The sequence below is a fragment of the Brachyistius frenatus genome, unplaced genomic scaffold, assembly GCF_029030835.1.
Source record: "Brachyistius frenatus isolate BFR_SWC_R1_liver_20210118 unplaced genomic scaffold, ASM2903083v1 Contig_26, whole genome shotgun sequence".
NCBI lineage: Eukaryota > Metazoa > Chordata > Actinopteri > Embiotocidae > Brachyistius > Brachyistius frenatus.
Window position 1 is genome coordinate 2244635 of NW_027210625.1, and position 17408 is coordinate 2262042.

The 17408-nt window shown below is 42.3% G+C and overlaps 1 protein-coding gene across 3 annotated transcripts in view; it reads right to left on the reverse strand.

Moving 5' to 3' along the window:
- LOC138620747 (receptor tyrosine-protein kinase erbB-4-like) overlaps positions 1 to 17408 on the reverse strand; it is a 216708-nt gene that overhangs the window by 75071 nt on the left and 124229 nt on the right. For all 3 annotated transcript variants that reach the window (XM_069698209.1, XM_069698210.1, XM_069698208.1), the window contains exon 3: positions 9784 to 9970. In XM_069698209.1, coding sequence (XP_069554310.1) covers positions 9784 to 9970 — 187 coding nt within the window. The remainder of the gene's footprint in view (positions 1 to 9783; positions 9971 to 17408) is intronic.

Sequence of the window (17408 nt, forward strand, 5' to 3'; positions counted from 1 at the left end):
CAAATCCCATGAATAACTGTTAAGTCTCCAGACTGCAAACAAGCCGCTGGTAGATAAATGGCTGCAGATCGCCAAGATAATAGAGACAGAAAACAGCAACTAGTTTGCCTCAAGGCACACAAATAAAAAACAAAGCATCAGCAGAAGGGGTTTGGTTGGTATGAGTGGCCAGAAATGAAATAAAATTTTCAAAGTGCAAACAGGGTTGGTGCTTCTTTGCAGCAGGGGAAATGTCTTGGTCATGCAGTTGCACATTTTTATAAAGACCTGCATTATTCACACACCTAAAAAGGTGTCAAATGGGTGCGCTGTGCTTTATAAATGACACAGTCCTTACAAGCAAATCCGCAGTGGCTCGGGGCCTCGGACTTGAGGAGAACTTATCTGATCTTCACGGAAAGGCGGAGGTGGGTCTCCAGAGTCCCGTTTCTCCACTTCTCCATTATTAGCTCTGCCAGCCAAAGAGATATTGTGCTCGGTGACAAATGGGAGAGGAGCGCTAGGGTGCAGACAGTGCGGGGGAGGTCCCCTCCATCTTCCCTCCTCCCTCCACCCTACCACGATCCAGAGCGCTGCCGCCGTGTCCTCCCCGATAACCATAATTGTGTTTTAAAGCCCCTGATTAAATTTCGCAGTCTCGAATGATATTGTTTTGCGATGAATCCTTATGAAAAATGCTCCACATTAGGCGATTAGGAAAGCTGTGTAGGCGCTGAAGGAGGTGGAGGCGGAGATGACACTTTTTTTTTTTTGTTGAAACTTCTAAATCTTCAATGGACACTAAATGAATCCCTGCCATCGCTCTCCTTCTTCTCCTCCACCCACTCCTGCTCCACCCGTCTGTCACGCTCCCTTCTCTGTCTTATAAACACACACAGAGACATAAACACTCCCTCTGTGCCTCGCTCTTCCTCACTCTTTCTTCTTCTCCTCCCACCAAAATACACCCACAGGCATACAGGTTACACAGCAATCATGATTAAGGAAACTTTCATAGACGTTTCTCTCAGACCTAATAAAAAAATAAAACTGTCAAAACCCCCCCAAAAAAGAATAAAAAAGTACTTTGGTGTCAATCTCCAAACTTTTCACCCGTCTCATTACTTTACTATCATAATGTACCTTCTGAGTGTCACGGTCCCTCTGGGGAGGCCGATTTCTTTTTATTTTTTTATTTTAGAGGTGACACAAAATGCAATCAGGGCGAATGAGAAGCCAGCAAATTCAATAATGGAGGCAAATGAAAATGGAACTGGAGACTCTGCACTTAAGGCCCTAATAAGCCCTCTTCTGTCACCACTTCCCTGCATCTAAATTAACCAGAGGCCCTCCAATCAGCGCAGGCAAACAAAAGAGCCAGCCAAACAGATGAGAGGGCTGCTGCATACTAATAAAGGTGACGAATGGCAGCGCTCGTCAATGATCAACACTGATGTATGTGCAAGAGTTGCTGGAGGGCTTAATGGAGAATCTATGAACACCCGACAGCTTTCAGTTATATTTTGGTAAATGTAGGAAATTGGGACACTTTGAAAAACAAATAATCTAAAAAAAAAAAAAAAGTCACAAACCTGCAAAAAAAGTATTTTTACCGGTCATGTTGTTTTTGAAGTTTTAAACTGAGATTTAATCGGTCTCACTGACCCAGAGATCAAGCAACATCAAATAAATTGCCAGTCTCAAAGTACAAACAACCCCAGAATTGCTGTCCCGTGTTGTTTTTCTGCAACAGCAGTGATAGAGGTTGTTTTACAGCGGAGTTCCTCCAACAGTCAGTCCACTCTCTGCTCTGTTATTGTGCTGGAAATAGTGTTTTGGTACAATTGCCCGAGATAAAAACATCAAACTTAAATTTAGAGGGTGCTATGAATGGACTATAGGGAAGCCATGAAGACAGTAAAACTGCAGAGCAGCTCAGCTCATAACTTGAAATGTGAACTATTATTAAATGTCCACTCGTCAGTCAGGAACCCCCCCCCCCAAAAAAAAAAGGTCCTTTTGAGCTGTAATGTATGCGCCTGAACACCTGCAGTGCACAAGCATACACACACACTGCCTCTCTGAGATGCAGTTTGTAATTGAAGTCATTATATATTTTCTAAATGCTTAAGAAGGGTTGAAAACAGAACTCTACCCCCCTGCATTAAATTTGACACTTACAATGAGCTAAATGGGCAATTTGTCATTTTCTGGCACAGAGCTGCAGCACTCATCCCTCCACTTGGGTGAGTGGCACACACTGGCATGGACACACACACAAACCCACACCAGCTAATCAACTATGACCAGTAAATTGCCTCCATCTGGTTCTACGGTATATTCAGCATGAGGTTCTGTGAGCCCGTCCAGCAAGACTCTGCTTCTCCCTTTAGCTGACCCTACCTTCGCCTTCTGTGACTTCTTATAGTTTGCACAGACATAATCGTCAGTGATAATGATCGGCTAAGCTTGACACGCTAATGGATTTTCTCTTGAGAGCGTACCAAAATATCTCAAGAGGGGCTTGGACTCAGGTGGGGCACATAAAAAGAAAAAAAAAGCAGCTGAACCAAAAAGTCAAACGGGTTACAGACGCCTGGGAGAGAGTGCAGACAAAAATTACACACAAACACAGCACCATTTACTTTTCCCCGTGAGACCCCAAAGAATACAAATATATCGTAATGTCAGAAGGGTGGAATGTGCCTCGTGGTAAGACAAACAATCAGGCGCTTTGAATATAATTACCGTCAAATGAAAACTTCCCACAGTCAGAAAGTCAACCGAACACTGCCTCGTTTTTAGCTTGATAATATTACACTTTGGGGTTTTCAAATGGGCTTTGAGAAGAGTTCAATAACCTTGTGTGCTTGAACTGCAGAGAATCATAGGTTCATCTCAGTCCAGTGACATCCCGTATCACATCAGATGCCCTGAGTTCCTCACACTGCATTTTCTCTCTGTAAGAGCGAGGTGGTGCTTACAGCTTGTACTTCAGATGATTTTAAATGAGAAACACAAGAGTCTAGTCACAAGTAAAGTAGTCTGACGAAAAATGAATTCAGCCTTAATGAGCAAGTTTGATGAAGTCATGGCTTTTTGGGTTTGATGGGATTTCCAAGAAGTGTTGGATGGAAATACTGACTCATACAGGCTCACCCCCTGCCACTTTCACCCTGAATACAAGCAGTTTGAGTTTGAGTTTCTCTTTGGCTCCGATAAGCTACATCAGATAAACTCTGCTGTGATTTAAGTCCATATAACATTTAATTAATCCCACCTTCATCCACCATTCACCTGAAGATTCTCAGTTTTTATATATATATATATATATATATAAAAAACAAAAAACTTGTTATTGTCTCCACAGTCTCTGCTGCGCTGAGCTTGGTACATGCTCGCAGCGAGTGAGGAGTCATTCAGTGCTGGCTGCTCTTGGCAGATCACTGTCAGTTGTCATTGACATAGTTGATATTCTATGAGTTATGCTTCCTGGTTTATTACAGATATTACTGGTAGACTTCCCAGTTGGCTACCTGTGACCAAGACGGCATTTAACAAAGGGAGGGGAGGTTGACGTTTGAGGGAGGTTCAGGAGGAGGTTTTTCTTTGCTGGTGTTATACAGGATTATAGAGGAAAAGCCATTGTTGTTACTGGGGCTCCGTTAGGTGTGCTGGTAGCTCAGTTAGGCAGGGTCAGCTAACAATGACCAAGAGACCAGTGGAAGTGAACCCTTACATCAAAGAACGGTGCACAGGACAGCAGGTGTACAGTATTGCCGTAGGGAACTATTACCATTCCATTAGAGATCATTTTGGCCTCCTTGCAGACGGGCCACAGCCACTAATGGGGACAACCCTGAAGCCCCTTGGGTCTCCTCGTCAAAGGATTTGAACAGAAAACACAGACGGCAGCACAACACTGATAAAACTGAGCACCTGCATGGCATTACAATGACTTCTGGGTGAAACAGTGTGAAACACACTCGAAATTGGAAATAAAAAAATAAGAAAATTACCGTAAAGTCAGAGACTTCATCCTGTTGTGTGTCTGCATTTTAAGGAATGTCACCTTTTCCTCACAAGGGAGTGCTTTCTCTGAGCTTCACACAAGAAAGTGAACAATAAGAGACAGTAGATTATTGTTGGTTGTATTTTCTCCAGATGACAACACAACTGAGAGGACTCAAGAATGTGCAGCAGCAAAGATGATTTCCAACCTGGCTTGGCATGAAAGTTCATACTCAAGAAACGCTTGTGCAGATTTATGGGTTGCACATTACATAACACTGGAGTGTTTTTTTGTTTTCAAAAAGAAATACTTCTGCTTTGGTGTTTCAACACACCAAAAAGGGGGGGGGGATTAAGATGAAAGAAAAAAAGAAAAACTTTATTTCACAAGCAGACTGAAGGGCTCTCTTGCTTTGCAGATCCACAACTACAGCATTTTCTGTGGTAGCAAAGCAGCGTTTGAAGCTGGGATATGTTTTAATCATTTGCCGCCTTAATGATGACACTGGATTCATTATTAATGGGCCCAATCCTTCTACTCTCTCTCTTCCTCATAAAAGTCCGGAGTGAGAGTGGGTATTAGCATTAGCCACTTTTGCTCTATTTGATCTTGCTGTAATTACAACACTTTTTGGAGATCACACCACAAGCTTTATGTTAAGTAAAGAGGCCTTGGAAGTAGAGTTTTTTTCCGATACAAATTCCAAACATCACGCTTCCTCTTACACCCACCTCACTACAAAAGGAAATGAGGAATACTGAAATGTATACAAATGAAGCCAGGCAAAGTACCTTACATTTATTGTGTACTGGCGTATTGCTCTCGAGTGCCATTTTTGGAGTTGAACATGAGGTGGGAAGAAGTTAAAAATGGAGGCAAGCATGGATGTATAAAAACACAACATCAGTCAGCTATTTTGATGTGCACTGCAGTGCAGTAGGATTCTTCTTTTAGGTGTATGCCCTTTTTTTGTTGAAATAAGTAGAGGATATAATATCTTTGATGTGGTGTATCTTTATTCTCTCCATTGAGGGGATTTACTGTATCATTCAAATTCAGCTTTTATGACACTTCTGCGGCTGACACTTAAGAAAAAAAGTTGAGAAATAGAGTTTTCCAATTCTTTTAAATTTAAACTATTCTCGACCTAGGTTTATCTACATAACTGCGTGCCTTGATGTCGCCGGAGATGTTGGTGTGATATGATCTTTGCACTATTCCCCCAAATCTCCTTAAACATGGAGAACAATCTGCATTTGTTCTGCTCATTTAGCTGAGCACACCGACTGTGAAAATGAGAAACTACTTAGAATGCCTGTGACCCGGTAAATCAATAGTCATGCTCTAAAAATGAAGATGCACACGGGGTTAATTGTGTTGAAGTCTATTAATCAATTCACCTCAGCAGCCACTGCCGTCGGTAATTTGGCCTAAATACATTCAAAATGCTCACAAAAATGCTGCAATTAGTGAGACAGCAGCAGCATATGATTAGCTTAAATTATGGGATGTTGCCAGGTTGGGAAACCATGCCGGTGTCACTTCAGCCCCTGTGAGCGTTAAGCAAAGCAAAGCAGGTGAGAGAGGTTATCGAAGAAAGAAAGGCAAAGGCAGAAAGTGGTGCTTTGCTTTCTGCACACGGGCAAAAGGGGCATTGCTGCCAGATGGGAAGTTGGAGTCTGAGCTCTCTTTGGGGCACACTGAGCCATTTGGCTCCCATCCAAATGGGCAATTTCCCAGGGTAGAAAAATAATGGAAAAAAACCCTCAAAAACAAAGCAAAAGTTAAGCAAAGAAATGAATTTCACACATCAGCTCTGATCGTATCCAGCTCTGGTGGTTATTATACCCAGCATGTGGTAATTAGCACTGCAGTGTGTAGCGAGGCATGCTAAGTGTATGCTCACACTTCATGTGGAAGTTGATGCATGTGTTCTGTGTGTTATAGGATATCCCGGCTTACAAGCTGCTGCAGGAGCATCACGTGGTTGAAGCTGGACAAGTCGCTATCAGAGAAGTTCCTTTACTATAGATTACTATATATCCCTGCTACCATGAAGACTGCATTGCTCTATCCATACTGACTCTGCAGCCAAATTGAATTTCACGCTTTCTTTGGACTCCCACTGTGGACTGAATCCACAGAGGGATAAAGTAGCCGTAAAGCTGTTGTCTAATGTATTGTGTGCAGTGAGAAATTTTGAATATATTCTCGCTTGGCCACGTACTGTATATCCCCTCAAGACATGGTGGAAGTGGTGTTGGCTGCAAAATGAAGTAGTACATTTCATCTTTGTTTCTAAGCAAATGTGCATGGTAGCTTCCTTATCTGCTGTATTAATCATCAGATTAAAAGAGAGAAATATTGTATTTTCCATTTTTCACAGGCAGAGGAGAGGGGGGAATCAAGAGGAGCAGCACTGATGCATATGCATGGCTGGATCTGGCTTAATTGCAGCATCAGGGTGCACTAGGATCAGACGGTATGGACTAAAGTCTGGAGATGTGAGGCACCTATCCCAAGTATGTGCAAAAGCAGGAGATGTGAGGAGTGGCAGACAGGCAGGCAGGCAGGCAGGCAGGCAGGCAGGCAGCCAGGCAGCCAGGCAGGGGGCCGATGGAGAGCCTGGATCACAGCGGTGAAACCAGCGGTAGACTCTGCCTCAACACAGTCTCCATAAATTTCAAGAAAATAAGAGAAATTTGGAGATCTAGATTATGCATTGTGGCTATAAATAATGCAAGGGATATCTTCCTGCATCCCACACTTATTTTTCCACTGTGCTATTCCAGTGAAGAACAACATCAATGACTGTATGTTGGCTGGACTTGTTGGTCCTTCTATGACGCAGAATACAGCACACAAACACTGGCCACTGACTGCACCATCACCTCATTCCTGGAAGCTTATGAAACACACTGATCATGCAATATTTTCACCTCCAGGGAAACAAAACACTTTAAAGTCACAGGTGAACCCACGCAAGCTGAAAATAAAACTATAGCCAGACAAAAATGATTAGATTTCCTGTGTAATTTGTTTGTGATCTTTTTCAGCCCAAGTTGTATAGGAAGGGAAAAGAGCAACTATGACTCACCCCGGGATAAAGGTGCACTTAGGCCTCCCTTACTTGGCCAGAATGGAAGGCTCCCTGCTGCTTTACCAGCTTAGGATGTCAGCATGTCCTTAAAACCCTCAGGAGTCCTTTATCACAGTGTTCAGACTCCATAAAATGTTGCTTATTACACTAAATCTGTCATGTGTTTTTAATATGGATCACTGTTTGATCTAACCCCATCCATCACAAAAAGTCTATACTGCAAAGTCAATGGCGCAAGAGTGTGCAATAAATTTCTGCTGTCCAACTTTATCAACGCTGATGGTTTCTCTCATCAGTGCATGGACATCCAACATTTTACTGCATCCCAAAAGACACCAAAGGATAGTCTGCAGAAAACATGACCTCTTCTTTTACACTAAAATGAATTTGGTTCCTCTGTGAAACATCTGACACAAAATTGCCCGCAGTTGGAACGCAGGACAGAAGCAGGACAAATTGCAATGCCCGCAGGAGAACAGTATAAAAGTTGGCAGATCGATGCCAGAAAAGAAACCTCAGGCAAAATGCAACAAAGCAGGGGAGGGACACAGCGCCGGGCGTCCTGGTGGCTTAGCAGTTTAGGGCACAGAAAACGTGGTCGGCCTGTGGTGGGCCTGAGCCCAGTTTCTTACCCTTTCTATCTTTCATGCTTTGGCAATCTCCTCTGCAAAATCATATTATCAAACTTACATTTTTAACTCATTAAATTCTAACAAATTACTTCTGATTCCTCTGTGTGAACAAATCATCAGGAATTGGCAGCTTTTCATGCATTTGTCTTTGTTCTTTGGCTGTGCTTTAGAGGACATACGTGTTGGACATGATTTCTCCCATTGGCCGTGGTAACATGCTCTAAAAGATTTTGCTCCATTTGTGCTGGAAGAACAATGACTGCTTCCCGTTTTTCTGCCATCAAGAAATCCAGCAACAATTCCTCCAAAATCCAACAAGATTAAAGACAAGGAAAAATGCTGTGTCGAGACTGAACAGGGCAGCCCGATTTCTCCTTCACCATCTTGTCTACAAGCAGATCAAACATGTCCTATATCGTCAATGTCTGAGCAAGATGGAGGGATATTGTTCAACACAAAGTAAAGAGGACTGAATGAAATAAAGGGGATGCTCAACACTCATATGTCAGCCTAGTACCACACCAAAGCGAGGAATACAACCACTGGTCCACTGGAGGACATCATACTAGTGTGACGGTTGCTGTCACTCCGGCGTAAAAAGTAAACGCACGCCACATGACAAAGGTCATGGGGCAAATGTTGTGTAACAGAGGTCATTTGACAAAGTACAAAAGTGGTAAAATCAGTGTACTAAGGCAGGTCGGGGTGGTCCGATGAGTCAGAACTCCAACCACGTTCTTTTCTTCATAAACCACATGATTTTTGGTGCCTGGGCAAAGCAAATTTTCATTACTACACGCTGCCCTTTTCCTCTGCTCACCCAACACATTCAAGATATTGTACTACACTCGATGCTCAAGCATTCAGGGCAGCTCTCTCAAGTGCTGACACGGCCTCATACATCCTTGGACACCTTCAGTCCTCACACTTTGTTTTCATTCCTGCCCTCCGTACCATTTTCCATGCGATTCAAGACAGTGCAGCGTGACCAAAAGCTCCACTGCTTCTCAGATAGTACGTGGCAGGTGTACCTCTTCTTCTCATATGACACCTTGTGTTTTCGTCTCCGAGTGATAATAGAAGACGATAAAGGCAACACCTGACATGGTGGAAAAAGTGAACCTTTAGGCAGGCCAACTGCAATCGCAGATTTATCTGTGAGCATCACATACATGCTTAATATGCATAATTAGGAAATTGGCTATTTGAAAAGGGCAGCGAGATAAAATATGATTCAGCAGGAAGGCAGTGAAGCAGGTTCATTAAAAGATGATTTTAGAGCATGTAACACAACACAGCACTTTCATCTATTAATCTGACCGGAGTTGGAAGGTCACCCGACCACTGGGTACCACCAAAATGGCAAAGATTAAGCGATGCCCAAGTCACGGCTCAAAGATCTGATACCAAAGTGAGGGTAACACAGACATACGCTACCCTTTACAAATGCAGTCCACTTTAGCTTATGGCCTCTCACATGACAAAAGCAAAAAAAGAACAGCTTTTACATGAGAAATAACACAACCATTTCCAAAAACTTACATGAAAGAAGCCTATTTTTCAGTGTGTAAACAAAAATGTAATTAACAGGAAAATAGGACTGTTCAAACACATTTGATTCCTTTATATAGAAACATGGAAGATTAATTTGCCAGGGTAGCAGATAGCTTGAAAAGTTGAGTTCCAATTTCGTGACTTAATTAAAAAGGCCCTATTAAATCTGTATGTGGGTGTAAAAAACACGTCAAGCCGGAGCCTTTATAGTGATGGAAATGGCAACAGATTTTACAGGGTGCCGGATAACCTATGCCAAATTCAAAAAAGCTGACACGATTCATATTAAATCGCTACGTATTGCATTTGTCATCAGTGATTTATCAAAATTAATATAAAATGTATTTAATTTAGTTGTGTTCTGATGCATCAAGTCTTTTATTCACATCGTTTTGCTTCATTTCCGTCCCTAAGAGTGGAAGTGAAACAAAAGAACAAGTGACAAAAGTGAAAAAGTTCAATACAGACATTTCATTAAATAAATATACTCATGCCGTCATTCTGACCTGTGAGGTTGCGTAAACCCAGCTGCCTCAGGCCGTAGTAGCCGTCACGTCGGTAGTTGAGGAAGATGGCCAGAGAGTAGCGGCCCTCGTACAGTTTGGTGCCTCGGATGATCCGTAGGTTCTCCAGCGGTAGGTAGTCAAACTGATTAAGTGCCACCAACACGTAGCCGGTGACCTCTCTGATCGACTGCATGGAAAAAAAGAGATGGAAATTTTTCAAATTTGCAGTCTCAAGCTGGGATTCAATACTGCTGCAAGAAAACAAAGGAAAGTTGATGGAAATTTGATCTTGCATGGATAAGCTAAACATATTTGTGAGAAATGATGTTTGGCAAATTAAAAAATAGTTATTGAACAATTCTTCTCTACCAACATCCACAAAGATGGAGAAAATAGGCAGACCTTTATGCAGGAAGGTGGTGACTAAGAGTGTGAAGATCAGGGTGGTGAATGGGCAACATCCCCCTTTTTATTGACCATAAACTTTTCTTAAACTTTCATTGCCTTTTTTAGTAATGTCTGCCTCATGGAATACACTCATGGCGGTAATGCATTCCTCTCCTTTTCTGTGCACGGAGCATGTTATTTGCGTTTTGAAATGTCAACCTCATGAAGAATTTGGTCCAAAATGATTAAAATTTCAGCTCAGTTGCAGACTGATTACACTTCTCTGATTAGTCCCTCAGCGGTTCTGGAGAATTCATGATACTTGCACATGACTTTCATACACCCAATAAGCATTTACACTTTCACAAATAATATATTGTTAATTTGAATTCAGTGAATTTGAATTTGCTTTTATATTCTCTTTGTGAAGGCGCCAAAGGGAAACTCTCAGTAAGGTGTGACCTAACTATGAAATAGAAAAATAATTTGCCCGTAGTCCAAGTTGATAGGTCCAGCTCTATGAGTGGAGTAAGACACATAAATATGTGAAAACAGGGAGCTTCAGTTGCTGTAGAGCATTGAAGACCTTAGCTATCTTCCGCATTGTGCATCAAATGACCTTCTCAAATGTCAGTAAAAATCAGGCTGTGTACCTCGGTGTTACACACTTGATGAGGCAAATTAATTCAACTGCAAAGTCAGGCTGAAGGAGGAGGCCAAGGCCAGCACTTAGAATGTTTTAATATTTTCCAGAAAAGCGTTTTTTCTCAACCCTGGGTTATCACTAACCAAATTATGAAAAAAAAAAAAAGAAACTGAAAAATTAGGGTTAAGGGTCAACAATACTAAGCGTGTATGACATCAATAGACAGTAGAAAAATACTTTTAGCCGAGAGCCCTAGAAATCAAACTAGCAGCCAATCACATTGTCATAAACAGCATCATTACCAGAATCTCAGACTGAGCTTGATGTATGTGTGTGTGTCTGAAACACAACTTATTCCCTTGTTGCTCTATCTCTGTGGCCATGAATCATTCATCTGAGTCACTCAAACAGAAGCACCAACTTCTTCATACACACACTGTCACTCATAAACACACATACAACAGTTGTGAAATGCTGCGCTGACACTTTTTTACCAACCAACACTGACAAGCCTAATTAGAGAACCATTTTTAAAAGTGTTTCAAAAGAGTGTATATCTCCTTTTTTTTCATTTTTGGTATACATTATGTCAGCGTGCTGTACATCATCTCCCCCAGGTGTCAACACCAACCATTAGGAGTTACCAGTGCAGCGACAAAGCTATAATCCCTCACCAACTCAACACCCATGAACATAATAGAGCTGGCTTTTTTTACACTTTTTATTTGGTTTATATTTAAGTCTTGCACATAAGCCAAAAGCAGCAATTAATTCATCTGCAGAGTCAGGCTGAATGATGGGGCCATGGCGAGCACTAAGAATTATTTAATGATTTTTGATTTAATTCTCCAGAAAAGTGTCTGTCTTCAACTCTGGACATAAAAGGCGAGGCACCGACGTGCCTTCATGTCCCGCAGAAATCTCTCAATGATCATTAAACTCTCATTTAAGAGCATTTTCAATTTCCAGCAACAGGACATGGAGGGAAAAGGGTTTGGAAGCAGCTCCAGAGACATCCTGACGACCAAAGACAGGCCAGTAATGATGTGGATGATTGTTTGGGAGGGAAGGAGGAAATGAGTAATGTGAGGTTGGATTGGCTGCTGACCCCTGGGGGACATTAGTTGAGACTGACAGGTAGGACACAGCATGCAGGCTGCCTGTATTTTGGGATAATAGCAGGTAACTGAGATTAGCTTTTCTATTGAGTGCTAAGCAAATGCTGCGCACCTGCCAAGTTGGGCTATTGTAACACTAACACAATAGGAAGGAAACAGACAGTGGAGGTGCTTATTAGCAAGATTACAATGTGTCAATCACCTGAAGAGAGAAAGAACAACATAATAAAAGAACAGTAGAATCCATTTCAGCAGAGGCTTTGATTAGCATACTTATTGCAAAAAGGATTTCTTTTGTGAAGTACTTCACTGCCTGTCAAAAACCCCTTGGTGAAATCATTTTCTGTCAAATATGTTTTGTGATTTTATTTTTATTTTTTCAACATTTGGCAAGTTGTGCAACTTTATCCAGCTCTGTGCAACTTGTGGCTCTGTGTCTAAAAACAAAGTCCACAGGGCTTTCTTCTCTGGGGAGCCTGTTGATGCGGCCCCCTCGGTTGGAAGTCGTGCTGTTTCATCACTTTGACCCGACTGCGACCCCGTGTTCGCTGCTGGGGGCCGGGGTGCGAGGCGAGCTCACCCTGCTATCATTAACTCCGCCGTCACCCCCAGGTGCCTGCCAGGGGCGCTATGACTGGGAACAGGGAGGCTGCTCCGCAACCCGACCCAGCTGTAGGCATGCACTCGGCTGCTGGCAGACTCCACAGTGCATCTACTGTGCCCCCTTCTCCCTGCCAGCCTCCGGGACCCACTGGCAAAACCAAAGGAAAAACTGTTTCCCTGTTGCTTAGCAACCGCAGGAAAGCCTTCCAGCGGGAGCAAGGGAGAGCAAAGAGGGAGAGAGGAGGCAGAAGAAAGGAAGAAAAAACAGACTTAGAAAGGATTTTTTGTTGTAATTTACCTAATTAAATTAAAGGATTACGCTGCCCTTTCTCTGTAATTTTCTTTTGCTTTGACACTTTTTAATTTCCTTCCATTGCCATACGTCCTTTTTTTTTTTTTTTTTCCTGGAAGCTTTCTCGATCAATATTTATTTGCATTCCTCTGTGCTGAGGAGGGAGGAAGCAGGGAGACAAGGAGGGAGGGAGGTCCGGAGGGAAGTAAACACAAGCACCTGCATTTCCCCTCCTGCCGCATCAACTGTGCTCTGTTTCAGAAACACAAACAGAAGCTGAAGGATGCTACTCGGAAGAAGCTGCCCACCGCTGCCTTGTGGGCGATGCGCTCAGATTTAACAAGGTGGACAGAAGCCTTTTCTCAAAAAATAGAGCTTCAACAAGGTGTATGGGAGCGATAATTTGTACCAACAAGGTACATGAAACCTAAATTGATACACACGCACAGACACACTTTATCCCCTTAAGCCTCCCCTTAAATGACTGTAGCTGGTGACGGTATAGAAAAAAAAAAAGGGACTGACATGTTTTGTCTTTTTTTAAAAGGACAAAAATCAGAGCAGGTCATGATTTTAGAGGCCGTTTCAACTGAATCTCTTGGTTTAAGCCTGGTGGATCAGAGTTATTTCTTCTTTGTTACACACATTCACACAATCTGAATGCACATACAGGCTTCATATATGCCAATAACCTCCATCTACGCACACACAAAGAAGAGTATTGCCACGAGGCACAGACTAGACTTAGTCGACACAGGTCAACTACCCATGATGCATTGCAAGTTTAACGTTTCCTCTCGCGCTTTTCTCCATCAATCGCAGGCAATTAGTGGCTTAGTGTGGAGTGCTCAGTCAAACACAATCCTATGCGGTCCCGACAGGCTCGTTTCCTCTGTTCTTTCGGTTTTACCTCTGGGTGAAATGTGAATTTCACATGTTGGTAAATTGCTCTTTGTATCTCCGTGATATGTTGCATCAAGGCCAAGGCAAGGGAGCCAAAAGTGCTTTATTTACTGCATACAACGTAATCTTGACAGAAGGCGCCCATGCTGTCTTGGAAACAGAAACTGCTTGATATGAGGCAGAGTTGCTGAGCTCAGGCACCTGTAACTCCTCCACATATATGGAAATGTTTCAGTGTCTCGCAGTACGGAGACACAGATATTCCCTCTGCAACCCAATATTGAAATGAGCCAACAATTGTTTTGCAATGTAAACAGTTTTATCATTTAATGAATCAGTTTGCTTTGCTGGTGTACACAACTAAAGGTTTCATGTTATAATTCAGCAACAGTTGGTAAAAAGAGCAGATGCGAATACTAAAAATCAAGCAACTATTGGCTCATCAACATTCGGCAATTGCCAACTTCAACTCAAATATGACTTAAGCAAGCTAATTCACCAAAATGCATGCTGTTTTTAGGCTAATGGTCTGTGTGCCTGCGGTTATTTATTCGTTCAACTTACTTTACAGTTACTCAGGAAGGCTTGCCAACACAGCCAATAGATATGCATACTAATTTCTCCAGTATGAGCCTCACCAAGAATCACCTTTGGGCTTCACCCAAGTTTTGTTTTTGCCTCAGAAAATGTAACAGGAAAAATTAAAAGAATTTAAGGGGAATTTTGTTTTAAAATCATCACAGCTTCAACCACGGAGAGAGGTTGTCTCTAATAACGCAATATTTCTTGTTTAAGTTGCATTTTGCAACATATATAACTATTTTCAAATGCCAAACTAATGTGCATTTATAAACTTAATTTTGATTAACCGATTCTGTGTGGTCAGTGTTCCTTTTATTGTTTTCATTCTCCTTTACTATATAGCAAAAACTCTGGTGATATATATTGATCTAATTTGATCCCATCAGAAATCCACTCTGTCAAATCCTAAATACCTCATTACATTCATTTTTGGAGTTTGCTTTGATCCAAGATCATTTATCCTTTTATCGATGTAACTGAAGCTTTTATCTAAAAGGGTTTATTTTTACTGTGGGGTTAAGTCTCTCGTTTATTTAAAATTTGTTTTTAATCTACTCTAGTCTTTTCTTCTGGCAGTGTTGCTTTCATCAGGCTTAAGCCGATTTGGATAGACTCTTAAACAACATCAACAGGGCAAAGCAGCTGGATCTCTGCAAAACCACAAATATGTTATCTCAAAATAATGAGATATTTATTGTGCTCATGAGAAAACAACGTTTGATACCTTGAGATAACTATGTAATTCTGATGTTATCGCGGAGTAGCTAACACGAGCACCACAAAATCGCAATTTGCTGTCTTGAGATAATGAGATAGTCAGACATGATCGCGTGAAAACGGCTTGATATATCAAGATATAGAAACAATTAAGCTGTAATCTTTATCCAGCAGGCCTGAAAACAGTAGGAGCTGCTCTCAGTTTCCACACACATGCAAATATTAGAGAGCCAGAATAATAGAATATTGGCACCATAGAGGAAGGAGGTGTGGAAAGTCAAACAAGCTGGAAAGAACAGAAGGAGAGAAGTTTAGGGTCCGGAGGTGGAGTTTGGTGAAGCATTTGCAGGCGCACCATGATAAGGGGAAAGGAAGCAGAGCACAGAGGAGATATATTTTAAAGCATAATTAATAGTGCACCTGTTCCTGTCATCTGGATGAGTGAGAGTGTAAATGAGGTAGAAGGAGCAAGAGGAGGAGGAGGAGGAAGGATTCTGCAAAAGGGAGGAAGAAAAGGAGGAAGGGTGCAGGTAGAGCGGGACGGGAGCCAGAGAGGGAGAGGGGAAGGTACACCAAAGTGTAAAAGGAGAGGAGGAAAGGGGGGAAAAAGGCACCATGCAGGAAAAAAGTATAATGACACCATTATAAAATACAAGAGATGGGACACATATTATGGTGATTATGGCTCATTTCCATACATATAGAGCACTCTACCAGTGAGTCAAGGAGAGTGCAGCAGCGCATGTCAGCAGCAAGACTGCCGACTCTCGACAGTTTGATCCGACTGGAGCGTCGGCACAATCTCACTCCCCCACGCGGCACCAAAGTCAATGGGCGGGCTGGGACCTGTTTACCAATATGCCTCAATGCGCTCTGTCAGAGAAGTATGCACTCCTTCACCTCGTCTGACTGTTTGGCTGCTAAGTATGCTGAGAGCACTCGGGTGTGACATTCAAGAACGAAGAAATTGAGAAATTCTGCTGAAAAAAAAAAATAAAAAAAATCAAGGCCTTTGAGAGGAAGGCCATTGACTTTGAAATAAATGAAAATCCAGCTGCATGAAATGTCACTGTGAAAATGACTGGGTCATTTCAGGTGTCTGTGCAGACTTTGGGAGATTCTTTTTTAAGAACTTGTAAGAAGCATCTCGTTTTGCTGTTGGTACCCTGAGGTACTCTTGTAAGATCAACAGGGTGAGAAGGAGTGTGCAGGTGGGGGAGGAGGGTGGAGCTTTTGCTCAGTTCAAATAGAAATCACATCAAACATGGACGGCACAGTGTTTTGAACCCACACACCACTTTTCATATCGATGCTGCCGAGCATCTTGAAAGGTGCTCTCTTTAAGCTGTTTTAGCTCCTCCACCAGCACATTAGGGAAAAGGAAAGTCAATTTCTTGCTCATCTCAATCAAAAGACTCTGATTGGACTGGTTAACACAGAGTATCTACTCTCACACACTGTCCTGAATCAAGTTCTGCCATGATTGTGATGAAATACCAGGAAGCAAAGGCGGAGATCCACTTCAAATCAGAATCAGATCGATCAAAGTGTGATTTTTATCCTTTAACCAATCAGGAGTTCTCGCACCTTTACGTACTTTCATTAGTCTCCGTGCAGGCAGAGAGGAGACCAAATGTGGAAAAGGAAGAGGGGAAATTAAGCTTCGAAATGCAATTTCCTTAAGTAATTAAAAATTTAAACTTAATTCAAAATTATTGATTTATAAATGCAATGAAGTCTATGAAAAAAAAAACCATGTTATACAGTTTTGGCCTGCCGCATCACAATAACTCAAGATGCCAGTGAGCGCATTGAAAGCAAAGTTTTTAGAGTCGGATAAACACACGGACATGTTTCAGTTTCAACACTGCCAGCGAGTGTTGACAATGACTTTGGGATGACAGTGCTGCGTGTGTGTGTGTGTGTGTGTGTGTGTGTGTGTGTGTGTGTGTGTGTGTGTGTGTGTGTGTGTGTGTGTGTGTGTGTGTGTGTGTGTGTGTGTGTTGGTGTCCAGGGGTGTGCCTCCAGCAGCTGCTGTGCTACTGGCTTTCGGCGCTGATATTTATTGTCTCAGACAGCCCAACAATCTCATATAGGCCTGTTTCATGAGCGGCGTCCATGAGGCGTCTGTGTTGTCAAGACACATTTACAGTAAAGACCCTGACTCTGAAATAAAAATCACCAAAGGGGAAGGTTTGCAGCACATTAGCAGGCAAAACAAAAATAGTGACAGTGCAGTACAGTATGTGATCCTTAAGCTGCAGTGAAAACACTAATACATAACTCATGAGGCGAGGCTGTTGTAGAAACCCAGCAACAGTCGCACAGTGTATCACATTATGCTGTAGCCTTTAGGGACCCTACATAATGCAGTTAT